General features: G+C 45.6%; 1 protein-coding gene across 1 annotated transcript in view; it reads left to right on the top strand.

Moving 5' to 3' along the window:
• The window catches only part of SFT2D1 (SFT2 domain containing 1), a gene marked incomplete at its 3' end in the record, with an annotated part of 418618 nt that overhangs the window by 53493 nt on the left and 340475 nt on the right, over positions 1-24650 (top strand). Inside the window, exon 2 of the mRNA XM_082250937.1 lies at positions 15611-15697. Within this exon, the coding sequence (XP_082107063.1) occupies positions 15611-15697 (87 nt within the window). The remainder of the gene's footprint in view (positions 1-15610; positions 15698-24650) is intronic.

The raw sequence follows: 24650 nt of genomic DNA, 5'->3' as shown, positions 1-24650 counted from the left end.
CACACTCTGAAGCAACTGCTAGCTGGTCTTTCAATAACTTAACTTCTGCCTCTGCCTTCTCCCTTCTCTGTGATTCTGTATAGAGAGCATGAAGAAAATACCAGCCCACTGTGGAAACTGTCCTCTTCTCTGCTTTACTTAAATCCAACCCCTTAAGGCTAAAATCTACAAAATGATCTGAGATTTTATCACCCGAAGTCTTATTCAAAGGAGAAGCATACTTTGCAAATTCTTTAGCAAGAGACTCCCACTCATTGTCTCTGGCCCAGATAAGTAAACTGCACATTTCCTTCTGGACACCAGAAACCTCTGCAGCCTTGCTTTTCCTAAACAGCTTACGCAGCATTTTTTACCTAGCACAAGCTACACAACACACCACAGAAAACAGGTCTGTTTCAGTTGAATCTATAGCGCAAATCGCGGACGAGCCCCAAATGTTACTTTGCAGTACAACCAAGGAAACTTAGACCTTTGTGGTGTATAAATGTGCTTTTACTATGCAAAAACAATCTGTACATACAAAACTATTACAATATTTAGGAGCATAATACAAGACTAGCAGATACAGATAAAGATAAAGCAAATATACTTAGCTAAAAGAAGTTTGCAGCCATGGAGTCCCGTTTGCTTTCGCACATGGCACAGAGAAGTCAGTCCTCGCTTCATGGATGTTTCGTTTGAGACTGCCTTCTTGCAGCTTTGAGCAGTCATTTAGACTTGTGATTAAGGAATATACCATCCCCCCCAAACCAACACCATTTGTCCTGAGGACAAAAGGGCTGTTTATCCATTGTACAGTGACTTTGAAGGGGGGGGGGGGGGGTTAGGCTTGGCCAAACTTCCTTCCAAATTTTTACAAAAGAAAGGTATCATTTAGTGAGCCACTGTTAAATATGCAATTTCCACAACAGCTGCTAATTAGGATATGCCAGCGCATCAGGGAGGGCAGTATGGGCTCTACGGGCACGTCACCAAATGATATTGCAGTGCTGGTGCATTTGTAAGGGTAACCCCAAAACTCATGGGTTTCAATAACATTTTGACTGTTGAAGACAGATTGAAAATTACATTTATTTAGACAAACAAACATATAGATAAAATGACATGTTTGGAGAGCAAGTCAATCACATTACATTCTGTTGGCTTAATGAACATTGCTCTATCTGACTAGGGTTCCTAATACAATTTATACTTTCTAGAGTGGGTGGAACCTAGCTATCTAGTTTTCTGTAAAGTCACATATGAGTCTTTAATAACTTCCATTGATATGCGGATGGACATTTTAACATAGACGTGTCCCTTCCAAATTCTTTAATTGAACAGATCTTCAAAGACTTGTTAACTTGTTAACTCTTTTCTGACATGGTCAGTATGCTGTAGGCCTCTTCACTAGTGTACCTCTGTTGGACATTTTAGCAACTAAATTTACAGGTACACTAGTGTGACTCACAGGTAAAAAGCACCTGGTTGTCAAGGACTATTTCAATCACTACCAAAAACTGCTAATGCTAGCAGGGATCAGGCCTGACTCTGCTAACACAGCGGTTTTGTGTGTTGTGTTTTTTGGAAGTGAGAGTAATCTATTGATTACTGCACTTGCCTGGGTGGCGTGGGGTGGGGTGTGTTGGCGGAGGGGCTAAACGCAGGTGTCGTGGCCGATCCTGCTAACGCTGAGTTTTGGGAACCCTAAACTATTGGGGACGCTAATATAGTTCTTATCAGATCAAAGATATTGATCCGTTCAGATACTATACTAGTAATGGAGGTGTGTGTGTGTGTGTGTGTGTGTGTGTGTGTGTGTGTGTGTGTGTATGTGGTAATCAAGGGCTTAACTAATATTTCTAACTATGCGGCGGGGATCTGCGCTGTCCTAGACTAATGCTAACTGTCACCTGTGACACTAATAATAGTGATCAGAAAAAAAACTGTACACTATAAAAGTGACACTGTGTCAGGGCAATGAAGGGGTTAACTGGGGGTGAACGGGGTTTTAAATCTTTATTGGGGGGGGGGGGTGGCAGGTATCCTAAGTCTAAAAGTAACGGTCGCAAGCGCTAAACCAAGTCACACTATTACAGAAATATAGACAAATGCTATATACTGTCTATAGTGTGCAATGTGACAGGGGTGTGTAGGGGTTAACTGGGGGTGATCAGGGGCTTAAATCTTTATTGGGGGGAGGGGGGTAGCGGGGTCCCTAAACCTACTTGGGGCAGAAACTAACTCGCTAGCGCAAACTGAAGTCGAAAACTGAGTTTATTTTGCAAAGCTTTAAATGTTCAAAATATTGGCCCACATCGGCCGATACCGATATGCATTGGCCAAAATATCCGTATCGGTATTGGCAATGAAAAACCAATATTGGTCGATCCCTAGTACAGAAACTGTTCCCATTTGAGAGGCTTCTAGTAAATCAGTAGTCGTTTGCCACTGAATACCACTATACTGGTTAAAAGTATGCTCACCCTTTTTTGTATCTACTGATTAGCAGTTAAAGTCCCTCCTTAAATCCAAATTTGAGTTGACTAGTCTTGCCCTCCATTCTGAGTTTACAGTGACTTTATTCTATATCCAACAAGAGTGTCAGAATAGATGGATTCCCTCCAAAAGAGATTCTTGCAATGCCGGTGTAGTTTCCTGTTTCAAAGAGTGGCTGGAGCCTTGTGATTTTGTTGCAAGCATCTAAACTTGTGTCTTGTATGGGACTGATATCTGTACAGATGGTGCAGAGTTTGGCTGTGTGGTTGGGATGCTGATGTTAGTCGAAGAAGTATATGACCTGAATACCCTTTTGGAAGATGTACTCTCTTTGGCCCTGCTCTTGACACTGTGATAAGCAATGTCATGCTTCGCAAGAGTATACTCCTGCCTCAGCACATGATGTCTGTGGGAGGGGTCATAAGAATCCTCCTTCATCTCCTGCAACGGTAAGTACTCGTAGGCCCTCAGAGCCTAACTCCCACTCAGCCCGTAGGTCTCAAAGCCCAAAGTCAACTAACCCTTCTTAATAGCCTCCTTCATAAAGGTGGAGGGCTGTGTGTACATCCATCCAGACAGATAATTAGGTAGTTTACCTCTTGCATTTGGGTGCTGAGGGCACTCCTTTTAGCCTACACAATAACCACTTGTGTCTGGCAGCTCCTTCAGTTGCCACTTCCTATGTTTCTTGTGTTACTGAAACAATGTAGTTTCCCCAGTGCCCTGGGTTCCTTACACTCATTGCCCTTATCAAAGTGGACACATGGCTACTGATTGTACCCCATCTGAACTCACTCTTTTATTCAGGAGATTCCTATCTCCCTGAGTACTTTTAATTTCCTTGTGAATAAATGGTACCCCTCACCATCCCTCCTGTCCAGAAGAACTCCCTAACCTACAAGGTCGACTTGTGCCAGTTCTGGCTGTCCCCTACCCAAACAAGGACCTGGTGCCATATTGTCCTTTTCAAGGCAACGGCTTCTTCTGAGGGCCCTGGACCGTATGTCCACTCTAGTGCCTTTTCCTGGCATCTTCATTGTGGGATGCCCAGACGACCTCCCTTGAAGAGGGTCAGCTTTTTGGGCTCTTTTTGTCATCTACCAGATGAGGCATTGCAAATCTATGTCTCTTGTAGCGATCTGTCACTGGTGAGAGAAGCTGTCAGGGAGTTAATTCCTTTTTCCCACCATCAGAAATGCAGATGATGTCAAAAGACCCCCTTTCAGCATATTCTCTTGTTGGCTCTTGGTCTTTCTCTGCCCCCTCTCTCTTGTGTTATGGTCCTTGGCTCTGGGCAAGACAAACAGGTTTTCTCTATCGCTCATTGACAGACGTAGTCTTCTTGATTCTCAAGAGCTGGGTTATGTTGTCTCCGCAGGAGTAGGACTAGGCAGAATGACAAAACGTTCTGGCTCCACCCTAGGGGCAGTCCCTGAGGGTATATCCTCCCTCTCTCTGCTACAGGGAATCAGTTTTTTTCTGTCTAGTCAGGAGTAAGGACCTAAGTTCCTTGCTGGGATCTTTTGGTCCTGGCAAGACTTTTTTTCTTTAAGAAAAAGACATTTTTTAGGTAGTTTTCTCCAGTGTTTTTTTCCTGTGAGATCTTCAAGCAAAAATGCCGGACTGGGCGACACTTGTGGTCACCCCAGCCGGCCTACGAGCGCGCGCAGACCATGGCATTGCGCTTGGTCGGCCGCGACATATTCAAGTAAGTATGCGGGGCCGGGCGACGGGCTGGATGTTGAGATCCAGTGGTCACCCCGGTTTCTGCCTAAGAGCGCGTGCAGACCAGTGCGCTGAGTCGGCCGCGACGGAGTCCCAGTAAAGGGACTGACTTTGCGAGTTAAAAGCTCGCTTGGACGCCAGGTACCAGAGAGTCGAGGCGTCCACAAACCCCCACCCCGGTGGAGAGGGTATTGTGAAGAGAGGGTGCCTGTCGGTTCGGTATGGTGAGTAAACGTTCCCTTTTTTCCTCATTATGAGGCAGTATATATTATGGGCCCCTCCATATATGGTCAGTATATATCTGATACTTACAAGTCCCCCTTGTAATACAGCATGTGTTTGTGGGAAGTGGACTTGGTTCAAGAGCTAACACTCTACCCAGCAGACTGTAACATTACAGCAGACATAGGAGGTATAATCCTACCTTATGTGCAGTGTATCTCTGTAGATCCATATGTCACCTCTTAGCAGAGTGCAGGTGGATGTGCTGGGAAGACGATATCGGCGGTCCGCCGCCATTTTGCCGTAGACCGAATGCATGTATGTCCTCAGGTCACGCCGGCCGCCATGTTTTTGGAGTCTTATGTCTCTTCTATGGGGGCGGCCATGTTTTGTGAGCCCAGCTACCTCGTGGAGGGCTGGGAACGCCGGAAGGCGTACACAGGGGGCGGAGCCACGCCTTCTGCCCGGGAAAAAGCAAACAGCTCCTTCCAGTCTGTGTAAGACAGACGCTGACTGCAGTTTGTTGGAAACTGCACTGCATCGGTTGGTGAGCCTTGGGGGTCCCTCTCTCTCTCTCTGGGATCGAGAAGCAGGTACTCTGAGGGGCGCTATTGCGCTAGGGGGAGACACACAAAAAAAAAAGAAAGTTTTTTTGTTTTTGCTGGCAAAGGTGTCCTGTATGAACATGGACCCTGCCACTCATGTATCTCCTCCGGATCCCCTCGAGGGGTCTGCGGGATCCTCCAGCACCCCATTGACAATTGAATCTTTGTCAGCTATTATGGAAACTTTTGTGTCCCGGGTGGAAGTGGCTTGTCAGGGACAGGGCGCAAGAAAGCGACCCCCGCCTAACCCCTTATTATCTGAAACTTCGGATTCAGACTCTGAGCCTATTTCTGCAGTTGCAGGTACTTCATCTGGTATTGGTGTCTCGGGTCCTGTCTCTTCAGACAGTGAGGAGGATGTTTCGGCATCCGCCATAGCCCGAGAGGAAGCGTTGGTAAACGCACTCATTGTATCTGTTCAAGAGACTTTAAGGTTACAGGGTATTCCATCAGAAATAGCTGAAACTGAGATCCCTTTTGGGACTAAAAAGCGCATCAAAGTGGCGAAGGTTTTTCCATTGCCCAAATGTTTTGGCAATCCAATCGAAGAAGAATGGCGTCTGCCAAAACGCACTTTTAATATTTCTAAACGCATTGACAGGCGTTATCCGTTTGAGGAAACCCTTATTAAGAAATGGACAGAACCACCTGTGGTGGATTCACCTATTGCTAGATTGAATAAAGCCACGGTTATTCCTTTAGAAGACGCTCCGTCTTTTAAAGATCCAGTGGATCGCAAGATAGAAGCTATGTCTCGCACCATGTTTTCCTTGATTGGATCAGCTTTCAGACCAATAATTGCTATTGGTCTGGTTTCGCAGGCTGTAACTGAATGGACCAAGTGGTTACGCCGGGACTTAGAAGAAGTCCCTCAGGCGGTATCAGATTTGTTGGAACAAATGATACAGGGGTTACAGTTTGTATGTGATGCGGCGTTAGACGCCACTCCATTAATGGCGCGAGCATCAGTCTCAGCAGTGGTTCTCAGGCGTACACTGTGGCTAAAAGGTTGGTTAGCCGACCAAGGTTCCAAAAAAGCATTGGCTAATATCCCCTTTTCAGGAGAGCGTCTATTTGGAGCCAACTTAGATGAGATCATTAAGGATCTCACCGGTGGAAAAAGCACCTTTTTTACCGCAAAATTTTAAAGGTAGAGGAACTCGTCAAAGACGAGGGCCTTCTTTTTCTGCTCACAAGAGGTTTTTTCGTCCAGCGGGTGAAAAAACTAAGTCCTCCAAAGCTCCTGCAGGAGGCGTCAGGGGTCGTTGGTCGGGCAAGCAAAAGCCCGCCCCCTCCAGACCTGAAGATAAACCATCCAAAGCCTGAAGGTGCGCCCCCACCCATAACTGGGGTGGGGGGACGTCTTCGCCGGTTCCCGGATCCATGGCTTTCCAGAATCCCGGACAAATGGGTTTGCGAAGTCATAAGGTCAGGGTACAAGATCGAGTTTCGATCTCTCCCACCGGCGCGATTCTTCCCTTCCAATATCCGTCTATCCGCAGATCGTTTAGAAGATCTGCGGAGAGCAGTCACAGATTTACTACAACAAGGAGTGGTAGTCCACGTTCCTTGGACAGAACGGTTTCAAGGGTTTTATTCAAACCTGTTTACAATACCCAGGAAAGAGGGCAAAGTGCGTCCAATTCTGGACTTAAGAGCACTCAATTCTTTCGTCAACATAAGAAGATTCAGAATGGAGTCCATTCGCACGGTAGCAGCCTTCCTGCATCCAGGGGATGTCCTAGCGTCCATAGACATCAAGGACGCCTATCTTCACATTCCCATTTTCGCAGGACATCAGCGTTTTCTACGCTTTTCCGTAGAGGAGAACCACTATCAGTTTGTGGCGTTACCTTTCGGTCTCGCCACGGCTCCGCGGGTCTTCACAAAGGTGTTGGCCCCAATGTTGGCACTTCTGCGCCAAAGAGGTATATCGATTCTAGGTTACCTAGACGATCTTCTGCTTCATGCAGAGTCTCCTCAGACCTTGCTACAAAACATAGAAATTACTATGATTTCTTTACAGGAATTCGGGTGGCTGGTGAACCAGCAAAAGTCATTTCTGGTTCCCACCCAGAGGCTCGAATATCTGGGTCTAATTCTAGACACAGTCAGGACGAGAGTTTTCCTTCCGGTAGGGAAACTTCGAAAGATTCAATCAGCAGTCCAGTTGTTACTGTCCAACAGCTGGTCTTCCCTTTGGACGTGCATGAGGGTTCTGGGGTTGATGGTGGCTTCATTCGAAGCAGTCCCATTTGCCCAGTCCCATACCCGAATTCTTCAGCAAGAGATTCTTCTCAGATGGAATCGGAATCCGGAATCCCTGGACAATCAGATACGATTGAGCAAACAGACCAGAGAGTCTCTGGTTTGGTGGCTTCGGTCTCCAATGCTCAGCCAGGGAAAGTCATTTCTGCCAATATATTGGACGATAGTGACCACGGATGCCAGTCTATCCGGATGGGGAGGAATTCTTGGTCAGTTATCTGTCCAGGGACTTTGGTCCCCGGAAGAATCCAGGTTACCGATAAATGTATTGGAACTGAGAGCGATCAGACTTTGTCTGATTCACTGGACCGAGCAGCTCCAGGGCAGCCCGGTTCGGATCCAGTCGGACAATGCCACGGCCGTGGCTTATGTCAATCATCAGGGGGGCACCAAGAGTGTCCGAGCGGCCAAAGAAGTGGCTTGCATTCTTCGCTGGGCGGAACGATTTGTTCCAGCAATCTCTGCGGTGTTCATTCCGGGGGTGGAGAATTGGCAGGCAGATTATCTCAGCCGTCAGACCCTGGATCAGGGGGAATGGTCCCTCCATCCAGACGTTTTCCACCAGTTGTGCCTACGGTGGGGCACCCCGGATGTGGATCTGTTGGCATCACGATTCAACAGGAAAGTTCAGAGATTCGTGGCTCGCTCCCGCGATCCTCTAGCAGAAACCGCAGACGCACTGATCGCCCCGTGGGGGCAATACCAGCTAATATATGCCTTCCCTCCTCTCGCGTTACTGCCATGACTTCTTCGCAGGGTAGAGGAGGAAGGAATCCCAGTAATCCTGGTAGCTCCGGACTGGCCTCGTCGAGCTTGGTACGCCGACATGGTCAGACTGGTGGCGGACGTCCCATGGAGACTTCCTCTCAGGGAGGATCTACTGTCTCAGGGACCGATCTTCCATCCTGCTTTACGATCGCTGGCTTTATCGGCCTGGCTATTGAGACCCAGGTGCTGAAGGACAAAGGTTTGTCAGCTTCAGTTATTCCTACTCTAGTTGAAGCAAGGAAAGCGACTTCCAGAAAGATTTATCATCGCACATGGAAATCCTACATTGCATGGTGTGAACCTTTGGGGTTCCGTCCTCGGTCTTATTCGATTAGTCGAATATTGGCTTTTCTGCAACAAGGGGTTGAGCAGAAACTGGCCTTGAGTACTATCAAGGGTCAGGTCTCAGCATTAGCCATCTTCTTTCAGAAGCCTTTGGCTACTCATTCCTTGGTGCGGAATTTCATCCAGGGGGTGCGACATCTGGCTCCGCCAGTGCACGCGCCGTTACCCCCCTGGGATCTTAATTTAGTGTTGTCGGTTCTTCAGAAACCTCCCTTTGAAGATATTAGGGAGATTCCTCTACCCACGTTGTCCCAGAAGGTGGCCTTCTTGGAGGCTATTACTTCTGCACGCAGGGTGTCAGAACTGGCCGCATTATCTTGTCGTTCACCATATCTGGTGGTTCATAGAGATAAGGTGGTTCTTCGTCCGAATCCATCCTTCCTACCAAAAGTGGTTTCAGAATTTCATCTGAATGAAGAAATTCTATTACCTTCCCTGTGTCCTAAGCCCAGTCATCCTCGGGAATTTGCTTTGCACTCCTTGGATGTGGTCCGGGCGATCAGGGTATACTTGAAAACGACAGACTCGTTTCGCAAGACGGATTCACTTTTTGTGATCCCAGATGGACCCAAAAAGGGGTTGCCTGCATCTGCCGCGACCATTTCCAGATGGATCAGACAGACGGTAGTGCAGGCTTATTCTATTAAGGGTCGGGAGCCCCCGTTCCCTGTTAAGGCGCACTCCACTCGGGCACTTAGTGCGTCATGGGCCTTTCGCCATCAGGCGTCAGTGGTCCAGGTGTGCAAGGCGGCTACCTGGTCGTCGGTGCATACCTTCTCTAAACATTATAAAGTTGATGTAATGGCATCGTCTGATGCCTCTTTTGGCCGCAAGGTTTTGCAGGCCGCAATTTGAGGAGACCAGTGGTCTACCTCGAGGGTTTTTTTCCGTTGGAAAATTTTTTCTTTAGCCTCATTCTTTGTTTATAATGAGCCTTTAAAACTTCTAGTTTGGCACCGGTTGGGCCTTCTAGATTGGATTTGATTTTGTCAATCCCACCCCTCATTTGTGGCACTGCTTCTGGATGTCCCAGCTCTTGAGAATCAAGAAGACTACGTCTGTCAATGAGCGATAGAGAAAAATGGATTTTTGTAAGAACTTACCGTAAAATCCTTTTCTCTTAAGCTCATTGACAGACGTAGTACCCGCCCCTCTATCATTGAGTTGGGTTGGGTTAAATTCTCTGTACTGCTTTAAACAGAACTGATTCCCTGTAGCAGAGAGAGGGAGGATATACCCTCAGGGACTGCCCCTAGGGTGGAGCCAGAACGTTTTGTCATTCTGCCTAGTCCTACTCCTGCGGAGACAACATAACCCAGCTCTTGAGAATCAAGAAGACTACGTCTGTCAATGAGCTTAAGAGAAAAGGATTTTACGGTAAGTTCTTACAAAAATCCATTTGTCTCCACGGATCAGGTAGTCAATCTCTTTGGGTGTACAGATTGGTCTCTACCTCCTGTCCTGTGGGGACTGGACTTGCTGGGGTGTCTCAATGCCTGGGGCTTTAGTCTAGTTGCCCAGATGCTTTTTTGCTTCACTGGGGGATGTTACGGTGAGGTGGCTTCCTGAGTTGGACTGTTTTGGATATTACCTTAGTGTTGCAGGATCTTTACCCCTGGAAAGGTATGGGAGTCCTCTTTGTGGCAGGAAAAGTGGCCTGGTTCCTACACAGTCTACCACTCTCAATTGCATTGTCAGCTTACACTTTTTAAAATGGCTGTGACTGGAACTCTGTGAGCGTTCTCCTGCCACCTTGACCAAGTCTTACCTTTTTGTTCTGCAGCGTGTATACTGTATATAATGATAAACTAGCAAGGCTATATTTTTTCCATTTGTTAAAATGTTTTCTCATCCCTGTATTTTCACTGCTCTATGAACAGGTGCTTTTTCATGGTGTGCTTGATCAACATTATTGACCCCTCATACAAGGCTGAGGGGTCATTGGTCGCATTCAAGCATTACAAAGAGTATAATAAGAAATATGAATGCAAAATCAGGGTGGCTAAAATAGAACACGAGAGACATATAGCGGAAGAGAGTAAAAAGAACCCCAAAAAATTCTTTAAGTATATAAACAGTAAGAAAGCGAGGCCAGAACACATTGGCCCCATAAAAGACGACAAAGGAAATTTGGCCACAGAAGACAGGGAAAAGGCGAAAGTGTTAAATAATTTCTTCTCTTCAGTCTTCACAAAAGAATCGGGGGGCTACACTAACTCAGCTTGTAATGCTAAACTAAATAATACACCCCAGGAAATACCCCCATGGCTAACAGAAGATAGACTTAGAACTAAACTAGAGAAACTTAACATAAATCACTGGGACCGGACGGCTTGCACCCGAGGGTTCCTAAAGAGTTCAGCCAGGTGATTGCCAGACCGTTGTTCTTGATCTTTAAGGATAGTCTACTGATGGGTATGGTGCCAGCTGATTGGAAAAAAGCCAAAGTGGTACCAATATTTAAAAAAGGGCCGAGATATATCCCGGGTAACTATAGGCCGGTCAGCCTAACATCAGTAGTCTGCAAGATTTTGGAGGGGATGATAAGGGACCATATACAAGACTTTAGTAATGAAAACGGTATTATTAGTAGTAATCAGCATGGTGTAAGATTCTGGTACCTTTGGTACCCTTATTGCCCATTTTCCTTTTCATATTGCGTCCCACCTTTTTAGTTAGGTGGAACGCATATACCTTTAAGCCGTATGACATCATCACTGAGCGCCGCTCTGAGCGGCTATTTCAATCGCCGGCTATTCTCTTTACCTGGAACAGACCGGAACCTCGATACTGATCCCGTATCTCGCTACCGGATCACTCCCTCACTACCGGACCCCTCTACTTACTAACCTTACTAGTGATAAGTACCCCACAGGGAATTCCTCCATAACAAACTTACACTATCTACTTCTGCACATTAAGGACTGTTACTATCTATGCATTACTAATTCTATCATCTGCACTGTTACATAGATTGCTAGCTCTTGAGTCTACTACCATCTATCCTTGCACTGGGTTAGTCTCTCCTGTATATCATCTGCTGTCCTTACCACCTATTACCATACATGATTACTAACCTATCTGCATCCTACCTATTACTGTCTACTACTCTCCTGAACATTACTATCAGGTGCTTATCATTGCTATCACTGCTCACCCCTGTCCCTTCAGCACATCACCTCTATACTGTCATATACATCCTATCACTCCAGGAACATCTTATTGAGTGTGTGTATATCTGTATGCTGAAGCAGGCGGGTCCACAGTGATGAGTCTGGAGAGTTGGATCTGGTAATTCAACACATCTCTACATGACTACTGAGTGGAGATTCTGCAGCTGCAAATCCAGCTTACTATAAAAACGCAGGAACGTTACACATGGATTCATGAAAAATCGTTCTTGCCAAACCAATCTATTAACCTTCTACGATGAAGTGAGCTGCCACCTAGATAAAGGTAAGCCTGCGGATGTGGTGTATCTGGACTTTGCAAAGGCCTTTGACACCGTTCCCCACAAACGCTTACTGTACAAACTAAGGGATGTAGGTATGGACCATAGGATGAGTACCTGGATGGAGAACTGGCTCCAGGGGAGAGACCAGAGGGTGGTGATTAATGGGGAGTACTCGGATTAGGCAGGTGTGGAAAGTGGGGTCCCCCAAGGTTCTGTCCTGGGACCAATCCTGTTTAATTTATTCATAAATGATCTAGAGGAGGGGATATCAAGTACAATCTCAGTATTTGCGGATGATACTAAACTAAGCAGGCCAATATCTTCTATGCAGGATGTGGAAACCTTACAAGCGTACCTGAACATAATAATGGGGTGGGCAAGTACATGGCAAATGAGGTTTAATGTTGAGAAATGTAAAGTAATGCACTTGGGCATCAGAAACACGAAAGCAAGCTACTCACTAGGGGGGAAACCTCTGGGTAAATCTAAGATGGAAAAGGACCTTCACTGTCAGAGCAGTAAGGATGTGGAATTCTCTTCCACAAGCAGTGGTATCAGCAGGGAGCATAGTTTTGATAGTTTCAAAAAAACGATTAGATGGGCACCTTAAAGACAACAACATACAGGAGTATACAATGTACGGTTAACAGCAAACACACACACACACACACACACACACACACACACACACACACATCATAGGTTGAACTGGATGGACTGATGTCTTTTTTCAACCTCACAAACTATGTAATTACTTTGCAAGTCTCTGTGTTAAAAAAAAAAAAGGGGGGGGGGGGAAGGGGGGGCGGTGGGTTATGACTTCAAATAGGAAGTAAAATGTATTTCTGCAAGTAACTTTTTTTTTTTTTTTTTTTTTTTTTTTTTTTGTTGCTTGCCAAAGGATTGCCACCAACTTCAGAAAGGTAAAGCTGTTCGTTAAAAATGAGATTGCCAGGTTAGCAGTAAATTATAGGTTAGGCTGGCCATACATTATACAATGTTCTTATTCAATTTCATGAAGGCTCCTTTCACACTTGCGGACCGTTCATTTCATTAGTTCAGTCATGTGAAAAAGGATGAAGGTATTCATCAGGTTTTCATCAGTGCTCATCAGTTATTCATCCGTCTTTCATCAGTGATCATCAGTGCTCATATGTTTTTTATCAGTTTTTTTTTTTACATCCATTACCAATGTAAAAACGGATGAAAAACTGACCATTTGTCAGTTTACATCCGTTTGTCGTCCGATTTGTTTTTTAACAGAAGAAAAATGGAGCTTTGATCAGTTTAAAAAAACGGATGATGACGAATGCGGGTGTAAACTGATGTAAATGGATGATCATCCATTTACACTTGTTTTTCCATAGAGATGCTTTGATGTCCAATTTTCATCCATCAACAGATGGATAAAAAAGAACAGACCGCATGTGTGAAATGGGCCTTAGATTTACCTTCAGCTATGTTGTGCAAGGGCCTGTCTGATTGCATACAAATTGAACATGTTTATATTTAAACTCTTATTATATGGTCTTGATAAATTTAAAGGAAAATAGTACAAGAAAATTGTATAATGTATGGTGCTAGCTACAGTGGCATGAAAAGGTATTCATACCCTTGGCAATTTTCCACATTTTGTCACGTTACAACCACTTAAATGTATTTTAATTGTGATTTTATGTGGTAGACAAACACAAAGTGGCACATAATTGTGAAGTGGAAGGAAAATGATAAATGGTTTTCAAAACATTTTACAAATATCTGAAAAGTGCCGTGTGCATTTGTATGTAGCCCCTTTTACTCTGTTACCCCAAACTAAAATCTAGTAGAACCAACTGCCTTCAGAAGCCACCTAATCAGTAAATAGAGTCCACCTGTGTGTAATTTAATCTCAGTATAAAAACCGCTAAGTTTTGTTAGAGAACCTTGTGGATAAGTTTAAAGCAGGGTTAGGTTAAAAAAAATATCCCAAGCTTTGAACATCTCATGGAGCACTGTTCAATCCATCATCTGAATATTGAAAGAGTATAGCACAACTGCAAACCTACCAAGACATGGCCATCCACCTAACCTGACCAGCTGGGCAAGGAGAGCATTAATCAAAGAAGCAGCCCTTAGTAACGCTGGAGAAGCTGCAGAGATCCACAGTTCAGGTGGGAGAATCTGTCCAGAGGACAACTATTTTTTTTTTTTTTTTAAGGTAACTTTTGTTAAACATAACAAAGAACACAATATTCCAACATAGGGAAAAAGACCAGGAACAGATTGTTTTATTTTATCTATGTCACAGTCTCCGATCAGATGCCCACGTAGGGCGCAAGGTATACATGTCAGGTATGATAAAAAGAACAAAAGGAACATGGAAAAAGCAATATTAAACAACCTGGGGGGAGGAGGGGAGGAGGAGGGGGGGTTGAAGGGTAAACAAGTATGGGGAGCCATGAATACCACATATAAAAAAAATAGAATAGAATAAAAAAATGCCACCTCTTAAATAGAATCAGTGGCCGGAGAAGTCAGAGGACAACTATTAGTCGTGCACTCTACAAATCTGGCCTTTATGGAAGAGTTGCAAGAAGAAAGTCACTGTTGAACGAAAGCCATAAGAAGTCCCGTTTGCAAAAAAAAAACATGTGGGGGACCCAGCAAACATGTGGAAGAAGGTACTCTGGTCAGATGAGATGAAAATTTAACTATTGGCCTAAAAGCAAAACACGATGTGTGGTGTAAAACGAATGCCACACATCACCCTGAACATACCATCCCCACCGTGAAACATGATGGTGGCAACATCATGCTGTGGGGATGGTTTTCTTCAGCAGGGATATGGAAGAAAATACAGGGTAGTCTTAGAAGAAAACCTGTTAGAATCTGCAAAACACTTGGGATTGGGGTGGAGGTTCACCTTCTAGCAGGGCAACAACCCTAAACATACAGCCAGAGCTAAAATGGAATGGTGTAGATCAAAGCATATTCATGTGTTAGGATGGCCCAGTCAAGTCCAGACCTAAATCCAATTGAAAATCTGTGGCTATTGAAAATTTGAAAATTGCTGTTCACAGACGCTCTGTATTGAATCTGACAGAGCTTGGGAAATGTTACTGTCTAGATGTGCAAAGCTGGTAGAGACATACCCAAAAAGGCTTGCAGCTGTGATTGCAGCGAAAGATGGTTCTTCAAAGTATTAACTCAGGGGGACTGAACACAAATTCACACCACACTTTTCATATATTTAGTTGTGAAAAATTTTGAAAATCATTTATCATTTTCCTTCCCCTTCACAGTTATGTGCCACTTTGTGTTCGTCTATCATATACAATCCTAATTAAATACATTTACGTTTTTGGTTGTAACATGACAAAATGTAGAAAATTTGAAGGGGTATGAATACTTTTTCAAGACACTGCAGATAGTAGCCAGGTAAATTAGAGATTTAGGATTCACCATTTATTGACTAACCGAATGTAGTTTGCGGTGCAAGCTTTCAAAAATGATAGTGCTTATTAAGAACGTGTTTTTCTCAAACTTGCACTATGGTTTATTAAACCAAACAAATATATAGACTGCAATTTCACTCTTCTGCAGTTCAATACAAGTAACATACTTTGACCCATTATTTCCCTTCAGAAATGTATGTCGTGAAATTCTATGCATTTCAAACTGTAATTTAAAGAGTATTGTTTTTATGTTTTATTTTATCAGCAAATTCTCTGACAATGACAAAATCATTCGTAATTTGTGTTTTAAGGTTTTGGATTCAACATCGCTAGGTTTTGGCACACGCGTGAAGTGGTTTGCAGTATGCTTTACATTGGGAATTGCATTTTCAATTCTAGTAAGTAAAAGTCAGACTAATGACAGCGCAACAAATTTTCATTTAACCCTGTTGCAATTGTGGGATAGACCATTCTATTTGCTTTTTTGTGTTTTTTTTTTTTTTTTTTTCCCTGCATCTTAAGTTCATACCACTGGATTGGCGTAATGCCAATGTGATACCTACATTAAAAAAGGATCAAAGTCTTTGGTGAATAAGCCCTGTTAGTTTAACTTCTATAGTTAGGAAGACACTGGAGAGTTTAAAAAAATACCACATAGATGAGTTTTTGATAGAAGAAAAACACATTTAAGCATGAAAATTCTTATATAAGCAAGGCACTGTATATAAGCAAGTGTCCAGTGAAGATTCGTGACAGATATTCACAAATAATTGATTCCCAAAAAAACTGAAAAATTAATAAGCAAGTGTCCAGTGAAAGTTTGTGGAAGGTGCTCCTTAATTCAAAATATCCAAGTGACTTGTATGCACAGTGAATAAGAGGCGTCTGTGAGAATGCCCACTTGGAGGGGCGAAACGCGTCAATGTGGATTCAGGCCTTTTCAGAAAAACGTCACTTCCTGGGTTTGGAACACAAGCAGAAGTGCGGTGGAACGCACGCCGCTGTGTCCACATCAGTACAGCACCATCGGCCATCAGGAGCTGATTTACCTATATGTGATTTTCTTCTCATTATATTGTAAGTGTATTTCTTTCATTTTGATGCAATTAAAGTTCGAACATACTACACTATTTGGCTATTCTTTGTCTCCCTTCCTTGAGCATTGGTCGTTGAAGGTATTGAAGAATCTGCACCCACCAGACTTGCCAGCCAAGCCTTTCAGACCCCTGTGCAGTACTGTCCAGGGGTCCACATTGTCTGGTAAGTGAATCTCACCTGGGGGGCGTGAAACAAGTTCACTGTGCACACAAGTCGTTTGGATATTTTGAATTAAGGAGCACCTTCCACAAACTTTTACTGGACACTTGCTTATTAATTTTTCAGTTTTTCTGGAAATCAATTCTTTGTGAATATCTTTCACAAATCTTCACTGGACACTTGCTTATATACAGTGCCTTGCGAAAGTATTCGGCCCCCTTGAACTTTGCGACCTTTTGCCACATTTCAGGCTTCAAACCTAAAGATATAAAACTGTAATTTTTTTATGAAGAATCAACAACAAGCGGAACAAAATTTATTGGATATTTCAAACTTTAACAAATAAAAAACTGAAAAATTGGGCGTGCAAAATTATTTAGCCCCTTTACTTTCAGTGCAGCAAACTCTCTCCAGAAGTTCAGTGAGGATCTCTGAGGCCCCGTTCACACTGGGGCGATCCGACTTGGGGGGGGCGACCTCGGAGCGGCCTGCACGGACTTCACAACATTCCGTTCCACTTCATGATTGTGTCCCACTTGTTGTTGATTCTTCACAAAAAATAGTTTTATATCTTTGTTTGAAGCCTGAAATGTGGCAAAAGGTCGCAAAGTTCAAGGGAGCCGAATACTTTCGCAAGGCACTGTAAGAATTTTTTCATAATTCCTCACCCGTTCAAATTTTTTGCTTTTATCTATATATATATATATATATATATAATATATATATATATATATATATATATATATATATATATATATACAGGTCCCTCTCAAAAAATTAGCATATTGTGATAAAGTTCATTATTTTCTGTAATGTACTGATAAACATTAGACTTTCATATATTTTAGATGCAAGCCTTTTATTGTTTTAATATTGATGATTTTGGCATACAGCTCATGAAAAAACAAAATTCCTATCTCAAAAAATTAGCATATTTCATCCGACCAATAAAAAAGTGTTTTTAATACAAAAAAAGTCAACCTTCAAATAATTATGTTCAGTTATGCACTCAATACTTGGTCGGGAATCCTTTTGCAGAAATGACTGCTTCAATGCGGCGTGGCATGGAGGCAATCAGCCTGTGGCACTGCTGAGGTGTTATGGAGGCCCAGGATGCTTCGATAGCGGCCTTGAGCTCATCTAGAGTGTTGGGTCTTGCGTCTCTCAACTTTCTCTTCACAACATCCCACAGATTCTCTATGGGGTTCAGGTCAGGAGAGTTGGCAGGCCAATTGAGCACAGTAATACCATGGTCAGTAAACCATTTACCAGTGGTTTTGGCACTGTGAGCAGGTGCCAGGTGGTGCTGAAAAATGAAATCTTCATCTCCATAAAGCTTTTCAGCAGATGGAAGCATGAAGTGCTCCAAAATCTCCTGATGGCTAGCTGCATTGACCCTGCCCTTGATAAAACACAGTGGACCAACACCAGCAGCTGACATGGCACCCCAGACCATCACTGACTGTGGGTACTTGACACTGGACTTCAGGCATTTTGGCATTTCCCTCTCCCCAGTCTTCCTCCAGACTCTGGCACCTTGATTTTCCGAATGACATGCAAAATTAGCTTTCATCCGAAAAAAATACTTTGGACCACTGAGCAACAGTCCAGTGCTGCTTCTCTGTAGCCCAGGTCAGGCGCTTCTGCTGGTTCAAAAGTGGCTTGACCTGGGGAATGCGGCACCTGTAGCCCATTTCCTGCACACGCCTGTACACGGTGGCTCTAGATGTTTGGTGTTGGACGGACAGTTGTTCGGATCAGAAGTTTTCTCCCTTGTTTCTGGGTGATAACGGAAACTGCTGCTCCTGTGTCTACATCCATCTTGAGTTTCTTTCCTTCCACGGTTACCTCTACAGTTATTGCTGAGGATGCTGAATGCATATGATGTATGTCCAATCTGTGGAGCACTTCCTCATCCTCTGATTCCGATGACAAAGTATATCTTCCCACCATATATGCCTTTGTCCTGGTGTTCAGAGTTTGTTTATTTTGCACCTTCTAACTAAGTTTCAGATGGCCTGCCTTACCACAATTATGACAGAGCTGATCCTTAAACCGGCAGACTTTGTGATCATGGTCTGTATTCCCACAACGGTAGCAAGCTGACTTCTGGGTTGGTGAGGTTCCATATTTACAGTTAGCTGCAGTTGGCTTGAGTGCTGTTCTGAACTTCCTCTTTAACCTCTTCCCTTCTGCTCTGGGGGTTCACTGCCTCTGTATCTTTCACAGCCATTTCCATCACTGAAGCTATCTCAATTGCCTTTGTAAGGGTAAGATCTTTCTCTGTTAACAGTCTCTTTAGGCTAGACTCACTATTTAGTCCCATGACAAACTTATCCCTCAGTGCAGTTGGGAAGTACTCCCCAAAAGAACAGGTTGGGGCTAGTCTGCGAAGGGTGAGCACATAAGCCTTAATATCTGCACCTGGCTGCTGCTGCCGCTGATGGAACCCGAATCTCTCTGCAATCTCTAGTGGTTTAGGCTGGAAGTGATTTCCTAACAGTATCAGGAGCTCTGCCAAAGTCTGTTTCTACTCCAGACTCAATCCACTGCTTCCGCAGGTCCCCCAAGGTCTGGAATCGGTCCTTCTCCACAATCTTCCTCAGGGTCCGGTCACCTCTTCTCGTTGTGCAGCGTTTTCTGCCACGCTTTTTCCTTCCCACAGACATCCCACTGAGGTGTCTTGATACAGCACTCTGGGAACAGCCTATTCGTTCAGAAATTTCTTTCTGTGTCTTACCCTCTTGCCCTAGGGTGTCAATGATGGCCTTCTGGACAGCAGTCAGGTCCGCAGTCTTACCCATGATTGTGGTTTTGAGTAATGAACCAGGCTGGAAGTTTTTAAAAGCCTCAGGAATCTTTTGCAGGTGTTTAGAGTTAATTAGTTGATTCAGATGATTAGGTTAATAGTTCGTTTAGAGAACCTTTTCATGATATGCTAATTTTTGGAGATAGGAATTTCTGTTTGTAATATTTTCTAATTTTATTAGCTGGTAAAACCCGTCCCCCCTGTTTTCAATGGGAGGTTTTTTCTTAACGAGACCGGGAACTAAAACGGAAGATGCTGATTTCCTGGAGTCCGGTGTTCCTTTGCACAGTATCTCACAAAAGTGAGTACATCCCTCACATTTTTGTAAATATTTTATTATATCTTTTCATGTGACAACACTGAAGAAAGGACACTTAGCTACAATGTAAAGTAGAGAGTGTACAGCTTGTATAACAGTGTAAATTTGATGTTCCCTCAAAATAACTCAACACATAGCTATTAATGTTTAAATCGCTGGCAACAAAAGTGAGTACACCCCTAAGTGAAAATGTCCAAAGTGGACTCAAATTGTCAATATTTTGTGTGGGCACTATTATTTCTCTATCGCTCATTGACGGACGCAGTTCTCTCTGATTTATATCAGTAGGGTAATACTGCCCCCTACAGGAGTAGGACACTAGGCAGAAAAAAGTTCTGGCTACGCCTATGGGCAGTCCCGATGGGTACACCCTCTCTCTTCCTGCATAGTATGTCAGTTTTAATCTGCGTAGTCATGTTTGTGCTCACAGATGGCCCAAGAACAGGGCTGCCTGCGTCTGCTGTGACTATTTCTAGGTGGATTGGACAGTCGGCGGTGCAGGTTTTTTCAATTATGGGTCAGGTCCTGCCTTTCCCTGTTTCGGCGCTTCTACTCAGGTGCCTAGTGCTTCCTGGGCTTTTTGCCATACAGGCATCTGTGCTTCAGGTTGCAAGACGACTACCTGGTCGTTTGTTAACACCTTTACCACGTTTTATAAGGTGGATGTGCAGGCATCTGCAGATGCCTTTTTTTCGCCCGCAAGGTTTTTTGATGGCTGCTGTTTGGAGGAGGGCTTTTGGCCTTCCTTGAGGGTGTTTACTGTTTGTTTTTAAGTGGGCCTCTTCTTTTGTTCTGATGAGTCCTATGTTGCCTGGTCGGCTATGTTTGTCCTTGGGGACTTGTTCTTTTCTGCTGTTCCCACCCCTCATTTTATGGCACTGCTTTGGGACGTCCCTACTGATAGGAATCAGAGAGAACTGCGTCTGTCAATGAACGATGGAGAAAACTGGATTTTTGTCTTACCGTAAAATCCTTTTCTCTTAAGTTCATTGATGGACGCAGTACCCGCCCCTCTATTTTGAGTTGGGTTGGTGTTCCTTTTCTGACACTGCTTTGATACAAAACTGACATCCTATGCAGAAAGAGCGAGGGTGTACCCTCCAGGACTGCCCATAGGTATAGCCAGAACTTTTTTCTGCCTAGTGTCCTACTCCTGTAGGGGGCAGTATTACCCTACTGATATGAATCAGAGAGAACTGTGTCCGTCAATAAACTTAAGAAAAAAGGATTTTACAGTAAGTCAAAAATCCAGTTTTTCCAGCACTGTCTTAACGCTCTTGGACATGGAGTTCACCAGAGCTTCATCGGTTGCCACTGGAGTCCTCTTTCACTCCTCCATGACGACAAGACAGAGCTGGTGGATGTTAGAGACCTTGCACTCCTCCACCTTCAGTTTGAGGATGCCCCACAGATGTTTAATAGGGTTTAGGTCTGGAGACATGCTTGGCCAGTCCAACACCGTTACCCTCAGCTTCTTTTGCAAAGGCAGGGGTCGTCTTGGCGGTGTGTTTGGGGTCGTTATCATGTGGTATACTGCTCTGCGGCCCACTCTTTGAAGGGAGGGGATCATGCTCTGCTTCAGTATGTCACAGTACATGTTGGCATTCATGGTTCCCTCAGTGAACTGTAGCTCCCCAGTGCCGGCAGCAGTCATGCAGCCCCAGGCCATGACACTCACACCATGCATAAAAATCTGTACTGGAAGAGGCCAGTGAAAAAAGAGAGCCTTTTGAGACCCTAACAGACAGCAGCGCACTGTCTCTATTGCCACCGCACACAAACCCGCATATTTTTCCAAGACCATAGGAGCACCTTCCCCACAGCTAGCGCCCTACTGGAGTAGAAGAGGAAATACAGGAATATATGCAGCGGTGATCCATCCCATATGTCCCCTATATGTGACAGTTTGGACAGAAGGACAAAAAGGAACTGAGAAAAAAGGAATTTTCTCTTGCGTCCTCCCGACAGTCGCCGCCCACTCATACAGTCTTCACCAATGGGTATTGACCTTCGCTCCGCAGGAGTAGCTAGGCATAAGACTTGTTAGTAACAAAGGCTTTTAGCATAGACACACCCCTAGGGGCTGTCCCACTAGTCAATACCTCCCTGCACCAGCATTCCCAACTCAGTTTCATTTTGCCTAGCTCAGGAGTAGTCAGGCTTTCCTGTGCTGGGGCTTCAGTCTCAGCCTTCTACCCTTTTTTGATTGTATTTTAAAGTGGTTTTCTTTGCTTTACTAGCTGTTATTGTACCAGCTTTTAGATAGGAATCTTCGGATGAAGAAATATCATGCGGAGCTGGGTATCGGACTGGCCGCCCTGGGTCTCCAGGGCTGAGGGTCAGATGGATCCCCAGCCTGCCATCGAGCGTTCGGCTATGGTTCGCCCTGTCGTTATGAATGACCCATCCCTGTTCGCAGTAGGGATGCAGCCTGTGAGGTGGCTACCTCACTGGACGCCTTCTGCGGTTTTGTGCTGCGGTGTCCTGCGTCCCGGCTACGGCACTCCCTGTCATATGAGGACGGTGGTTTTCCGTTTGTGGAGGCTACCCCACGCCATCCGGTACGGTAAGCACCTTTTCTATGTGGGGGCCTCTGTCTGGGGTGTCAGTCTGTGTACTGTGTGTCCCCCCATGTCTGTGTATGTGGGCTCCCTGATGTGATCCCTGCGGGGTTAATGTTTAATCACTGCTGTGAGGTGGGGACCCCTCTCTCTCCTGTATCACCTTGTGTGTTTTGAGTGCAGACATGTATGTGCGGCGACCGCTGCGGCTGAGCGCCGCGCGGTCCGCCATTTTTGCTGGGGGCGACATGTTGGCTTCACCCAGGGCCTTGTGCAGGGTTGCAGTGCGGTGCTTTTGGTGCCAATCGCCGCCATTTTGTGTGTGGCAGGTCGCTCGATCCGAGCACATGTCGGCGGCCATTTTCTAGAAGCCTCCATTGATTTCTATGGGCAGCCATTTTCCCTGAGCCTGAAGCAGTGTTATAGTTCAGCCTTCTTGACCTCACTTCCTCTTTCTCTGGAACAGCGATCTGTAGCAACGCTCTGCGAGCTCTGCAGGTGATCTCTCCTTGCTTTTCTGTGCTATCCTTCCTAACTCAGCTGTTTTCTGTCCCTGTGGGGATCGGTGCAGCTGCGCTCGCCACGGCGCTTAAAGGGCCAGTGCCTTTTGTTCCAAACTTGTTTTTGGCATGGATTCTCGGGATTGCAAGTTCCCCCCAGCCCTGGTGGGGGACCCCGGGTCTGCTGTACCCCCCGCTGTGGTGGCATCTTTGGTGTCACAGATGGAGGTGCTGATGGCTGAACGTTCTGCAAAAGAGAGGGCCAGGTTATCTATCTCCTCTTATTCAGATGGTGATGTGGCTGCTGTGGCTGGCATGCCCTTTTCAGGGTCTCGCCCATCTCTGGACCCTTTGGGGTCTGAAGGGGAGGCAGAGGTTGAAGGAGTTGATACGTCTCCCCCGAGCTCGCCTGAAGAGCTTGCGCTCATGGATGAGCTGATCTCTTCTATCAAAGTTCCTCCTTTGGGACACATAGAACCCGCGAGTCGGCGCAGGTTTTCCCCTGCTGAATTTTCTTCACGCTGTGCATGAACAATGGCGCAGTTTAAAAAGGCCCTTTCGGTGCCTAGTCAGTTTAAACTGCTTTATCCTTTTGCGCCCTCCACTGAGGAGCGCTGGTGCGTGGCGCCCCAGGTGGATCACGCTGTGGCCGTGTTCAACAAGGCTACCCTGGTTTCCGCTGAGGATACCCCGGTTTTTCCGGGACCCTCTGACAGGAGGTTGGAGTATCTTGCCCGCCATGCTTATATGGTGGCGGGCTCTATGCTCAAACCTATTTTCGCTTCTGTCATGGTGGCTCAGGCGGTGGCGGACTGGACTAAGGTGCTCAGACGCACCCTTGTGTCTGATTCTGCCCCGCCAGCTACGCTGGCTTTGGTGGACCAGATTCATCAGGGGGTCATGTATTTATGCGATGCGGCCTTGAATGAGGCCCCTTTAGCTGCACGCCTGTCTAGTGTCGCGGTGCTTAACCGTCGACTGATCTGACTGAAGAGTTGGTCGGCTGACCAATCGTCACGGAAAACGGTGGCTGATTTTCCCTATGCTGGGTCTCGCCTTTTTGGCGAGGCTTTGGATACTTTGGTGAAAGGAGTCACTGGGGGCAAGAGCACTCTGTTGCCCCAGAATCAGAAGAACAAGTCCTTTCGCGGCAAGCGGGGCCCCGCACTTAGATCCTCTCAGGGGTATTTTCGTGCCTTTATGTCGCGGTCCAAGGGCAAACCCTTCATAGGCCAAGGTGGCCAGAAGCAGCCCTGGGCGGGTGAACAAAAGTTCGGCCAAGCCGGCTCTGCGCTCCATTCCGCTTCTGCCTGAAGGGACGCCCTCACCCGCTCCTGGGGTGGGGGGACGTTTGCACGTTTTTTCCTCCAGCCTTGGCTGTCCCACATTCAGGACAGATGGATTCAGGAAATCGTTCCATCAGGATACAAGATCGAATTCCTTTCTCGACCGGCGGACAGATTTTTTCCCTCCAATCTTCAGCTGACACCTGGGCGCTTGCAGGATCTGCATCAAGCGGTGCAGGATCTCCTGGCCCAGGGGGTGGTGGTTCCGGTGCCTCACCGGGACAGGTTTCGGGGGTTTTTACTCCAATCTGTTCACTGTGCCCGGAAAGGAGGGCAAGGTACGTCCGATCCTGGACTTGAAAGCTCTGAACCGATTAGTGCGTGTTCGGAAGTTTCGCATGGAATCTCTGCGCTCAGTGGTGGCTGCCCTGAGCCCCGGAGAATTCATGGCCTCGATCGTCCTGAAGGATGCGTACCTACACATCCTCATTTTCGAAGGTCACCAGAGGTACCTTCGGTTCGCCATTGCGGAGGACCTTTGCCAGTTCATGGCGCTACCTTTTGGTCTCGCTTCGACTCCACGGGTCTTTACCGAAGTGCTGGCGCCTGTTCTGGGCCT

This window comes from Pelophylax lessonae (assembly GCF_965119305.1).
Source record: "Pelophylax lessonae genome assembly, chromosome: 3".
Classification (NCBI taxonomy): Eukaryota; Metazoa; Chordata; class Amphibia; order Anura; family Ranidae; genus Pelophylax; species Pelophylax lessonae.
This window is presented reverse-complemented; position numbering and strand designations above follow the sequence as displayed.